Below are 5,258 nucleotides of genomic sequence, written 5' to 3' on the forward strand. Positions count from 1 at the left end.
CACACAGGTAGTTGAATAAAAATAAAAAGCCACACACAGGTAGTTGAATAAAAATAAAAAGCCACACACGGGTAGTTGAATGAAGTATCTTACCTGTACATAACATAAAGCTTGGTCCAGCAGTGTCAGGTAAACGTCACTAGCTTTTCGACAGTCTACTACTACTAAAAACCCTCGGCATGCCACTTCATTCCTTAGATGTGAGATACAAAGAAAATAACAAAAGAAACATCATTAAGTAGAAACTTTATTTTTGTTTTATATTTAGTCTGTGATATTGTTTTTGGAAATTCGCGCAAGGCTACACGAGGGCTATCTGCGCAAGCCGTCCCTAATTTAGTAGTGAAAGGCAGCTAGTCATCAACACCCACCGCAAACTCTTGGGCTACTCTTTTACCCACGAATAGTGGGATTGACCGTCACATTATAATGCCCTCACGGGTGAGCATGTTTGGTGGGACGGGGATTCGAACCCGCGACCCGAAGATTGCGAGTCAATAACCCTAACCACCTGGCCATGCCGGGCGTCTGTGATATTATTAATGGCCTGAAAACAACCAGTAGATTATTTTAGCCCCTCCCTCTCCTCCAGTGGCTTATAACGCTAAGAACCGGGTTTCGATACCAGTGATGAGCACAGCACAGATAGCCCATTGAATAGGTTTTTAATTAATTTGATTTGTTATTTTCTTGTCATTAATGGATGTTATATTTATTTGATATTATTAAAAAAATAACCATCTACATATTCCTACTTTAGATTGGATGTTGGTAACAAACAAAAAAAATTACATCAGAAAGGAAAACAAACTTACTTAGGGATAGTATGAAAATACATCAACAACAGCGCCACCTGTGACGCCGTGATTTCAGAATGCCTCTGCCATCTAGATAAGTCGATGACGACAACACTTCTGCCGGTGACGTCACGAGATCCTGTAAATAATTCAGAAAGCTCTTGTGACTACGATCCAGTGTCTCACAACTTACAACCTTTGTCTTTACATTCACCTTTATAAACAGTATATTTAGTGGTTTGCTATGCCAATAGAGGGCTCTCTTTAGTCGTAATAACAATTGTTTCAAAAGCAGTATTTCTGAGGAGAGCGAGGGGGGGGGGTCTTCTCTTGGAAACGCAAATCACAGATATTTCAGGTCACTTCATATATATTTGTTCCAGTTAATAAGCTTACCCCAGTTATAATAGTTGATAGGACTCTCAGGGGCTGAAATACCGAACAAGGGTTTCAAATCAAGAATCCCTTCACAGACTTGTAGAAAGATTTATTTTAGAGCCCAGCTTACTCCCAGTTTATAGAAGACTGGTCCACGTGTTAAAAGCGCTAGGGTTTTGGTTCTTTCTTAACGTACTAATCGCTGTAACTTACCAGTATTAGGGTAAAACTAAAAATACCAAATGTACGTTTAATTGCTCTTATAAGTAAAAGATACTGATAATATTCGTTATTTAATGTGAAAACAGTTCGGTCATTATTTAAAAGCAGTATATTTCAGTTTTAGACGAACATTAAATTGTGTATCCTTCAAAAACCTATTCTATTATTGACACTAAGCCTTACTGTATTAGCATTGCGAGCGCAAAGTTTAAATTACTAAATCTAATGTTAATGCATTGTTCAAACAACTAAGTCTTACTGTATTACTATTGTTAATCCAAACTAGTAAGCCTTACTGTATTACCACTTAATGCATTGTTCAAACAACTAAGTCTTACTGTATTACTATTGTTAATCCAAACTAGTAAGCCTTACTGTATTACCACTTAACGTATTGTTCAAACAACTAAGTCTTACTGTATTACTATTGTTTATCCAAACTACCAAGTCTTACTGTATTAGCATTAATATATGGTTCAAACTACTAAACTTTACTAAATTATCATTGTTAACGCATCCACAGTTCAAACTGCTGGGGCCATACGAAATTGCCGTGTACGAGGTTTTAAAGCCTCAAATTATCAATTTTATTTATACCACCAGAGGGATCTACATATTGCATTATAATAAGTAATATTATGTTTTTGCCTATAACAGCACCAAATACGAAAACATCGCCAAAAGAAGAAGAAAAAAAAAAAAACTGGGTGAAGTCGTGTATTTTCTAAGTAAAATACATAATGGACTCCATCAGTAATTAGTAGGCTTAACTGCAAAGATAATTTTGTTTCCCTTAAAAAAAACTATTTAAAATCCAATGAAGAATTTGGGATATAGTGGTAGTTTTAGGGTTTAAAAAAAAGGGAAAACCTTTAAGTATTTTAAACAGTTTTTCATAATACAGAGCTGATTCACCGATATTTGTTTCTGTAGTTAAATAAGATAAATGATTCTTGAGTCACGACCTCAACAATTACGTAAACGATTATTTCATAAGTACGACGTATGAATCACTATTAATATTTCTGAGAAGCGACAAGGTCAGAAAATTCCTTAGCTAAATTTAAATAATAGATTGAAGTCAGGTTTCAAAACCACGACTATAATAATAACTGTGATCAGAAGGCAACAAAAAGAAAGGGAAAAAAAAACGCAGCGAATAAATCAATTTGACTTTTGTAAGGGTAAAGAGGCTGATGCATCAAATACCATTGTCGCGTTTTCACGTGGTGCGAGACGTAGAAGGTTGAATTCTAGCCTTGCTTAAAGTACTGAAAGTAGTCATTAGAAAGCACGTGCAACAGATAGGGCTCCTTTGTCTCGCGCGAGTCGGATCCAGTAATTTGTTTTCTTGGTATCCTTTTGATGCACAAAAGCGAATTATTGTTTTGACACCAGTTTTAGTGGAACGATCTATAGATAATAAGATGTTTAACTTTGAAGGTAGAATTTGATATATATATATATATATATATAACGTTACTGATACTGATCACGGCTTGAGAACCTCAAATGATCGATAATTTTATCTTCGATCCTCGAATACATGTCTATATGTGATGATAGACGAAACAGTATTGTGATCAGGTACTGAACTTCGGGCTTTGTTCGTATGCCTTTGAAGGTGCATTCCGCCCCATAGTTATGAGATTCTTCGTATTGTCATAGGCTCCGAACTGGGGGAAACGAGGGGAAGACATATATATACCCACAATTCTATTATATATTCTTTTAAGTCGTAAAAAGATATGTATGATAGTAATTACCGGTCTCTGGTCCTCTGTAAGACGTTTACCTCCCCTCTGATGTAAACTGGATTCTGTCTCACATACACACCTTATATCATCACATTACAGCCTGTTGTAGCATGTTTATACTCTGTTTTTTTTAATGTTACATTCTTTAAAATTTCTAAATGGTTAAATTAGTTAAATTTCTAACATATCTTTTTTTATGATATTTTATTTTCATTTTTATATCTTTATTATAAAGATTATTTTCCATTGTTAGGTTAGCATATGGATTTAGGACTAAACGAAATATCCTAAACTGGTCGAACCTCCTAAGATATTATTAGGTTTATGGCCGAAAACATCGCTAACAGCGATGAAACAATGAATTCCGATATTTAAAAGTAACAAAAGATATAAACAGTATATTGTGTGCTCTGATTAAAAAACCTGTACCATAAAACTAGAGTTTTCACTGTGCCATCATGCCCACTTTTATAACATTCATTTAGATATATATATATATATATGATCCTTGAAACTATTTACTTTTATACACAGCGCGTCCAGAAGTCACACAAAGGGGGGACGTCTCCCCAGCTCCAAGTGGTTGATGTTAGGCACGAAGCTACGCAATGGGCTATCTGTGCTATGCCCAGCACGGGTATCGAAACCCAATTTTTAGCGCCGTAAGCCTGCAGACTTACCGCTGAACCATTAGAAGGGAGCTAAGTGGGCTCTATATTTTAGACATATTTGCCACTAAGATACGTTTCATGTACCCCCCCCCCCCTTGCCATTAGTTTCTGCAATCGTTTTTCAACTATACCAAGTTTACATTACGTTTGTTTTGGGGGTATTTATGACAGATATGCACAGAGAAAAAAAAATGGATATGCAGAAGAAATGCTAAAATAAACTAGAAATGTGTTGGTTTTTTTCCCACGCTTATTGTTCCAAAAATGCTTGGAAAAAATAATATGAATCTCAATTATCTTTACAACAAAAAGCTTTTAAATTTTGGGATTCTATCCCTGCGGTAGGCTCAGCGCAGACAGCCCATTGTGTAACTTTGCACTTAAGTGAAAAATGAGAGCGAAAAGAACAAATAACTGAACTGTAGTATAAATTTGATAACATTTTAAGCCTAAGATAAATATTCATCCGATTTAAATGGATATCGGTGTCACGCAGCGCCCTCTGTAGACGAAATAAGGAAATATATATCGGAGTTACGCAGCGCCCTCTGAAGACGGGATAATAAAATATATATCGGAGTTTCGCAGCGCCCTCTGTAGACGGAATAAGGAAATAGATATCGGAGTTACGCAGCGCCCTCTGTAGACGGGATAAGGAAGCAGATAGTAGATACGTGAGTTTTTTTTTATGTTACATTTCCGACATACAAAAGCGCCCATTTTACTGGAGGCATAATGCATATAACAAGACAGTAGTGTACAACGTTAACAACTTCCGGCTGATGAAACTGAAAACCGTTTGTTTGAATACCGAATGAGAAACCAAAGTTTCGAATTGTATACGATTATGATTGTTCGTTGCTTGCGAACATAAATTCAACTGTTAAAGCAAATAATGAGTATCAAATCGTGCTAAATTCATGCAAAAACGAGTTCTTTCTTTCAAAACAAATGTGTAATTTGGATACAAGTTTATAGATTTGGTTTGTTTTAAATTTCGCACAAAGGTACACGAGGGCTAGCTGTCCCAATTTAGCAGTGATAGACTGGAGGGAAGGCAGTTAGCCAACACCACCCACCGCCAACTCTTGGGCTACCAAAGAATAATGGGATTGACCGTCATATTATAACGCCCCCACGGCAGAAAGGGCAAGCGTGTTCGGTGACGTAGTTCGAACCCGCGACCCGCACATTAACGAGTCGAGCGCCCTAACCATCAGGCCTATTTTGTCTTAAACCAAAATATAATCCTGGTTTCTTTCCGTAGCCAATTACGCTGAAGTTTATTTTTAAAACTAACTGTCGAACATAACGACACCATTGTTTCTAGAATTTACATTCAGGGGGCCAATTCTACATAAATGTTGTCTGAACTTGAAAACCAAACGAAACGTTAATTTTTGAAGAAAAAAAACATACAAATAATCAGACAG

At 36.3% G+C, this 5,258-nt stretch overlaps 1 protein-coding gene across 1 annotated transcript in view; it reads right to left on the reverse strand.

The window, feature by feature from the left end:
* Nucleotides 1-5,258, reverse strand: part of LOC106470994 (puratrophin-1-like) — a 71,978-nt gene that overhangs the window by 50,561 nt on the left and 16,159 nt on the right. The window contains exons 4-5 of the mRNA XM_022399633.1: nt 816-936; nt 94-193 (exon numbers count right to left, since the gene is read on the reverse strand). Coding sequence (XP_022255341.1) covers nt 94-193; nt 816-936 — 221 coding nt within the window. The remainder of the gene's footprint in view (nt 1-93; nt 194-815; nt 937-5,258) is intronic.

The sequence above is a fragment of the Limulus polyphemus genome, unplaced genomic scaffold (genome assembly GCF_000517525.1).
Source record: "Limulus polyphemus unplaced genomic scaffold, Limulus_polyphemus-2.1.2 Scaffold4343, whole genome shotgun sequence".
Taxonomy (NCBI): domain Eukaryota; kingdom Metazoa; phylum Arthropoda; class Merostomata; order Xiphosura; family Limulidae; genus Limulus; species Limulus polyphemus.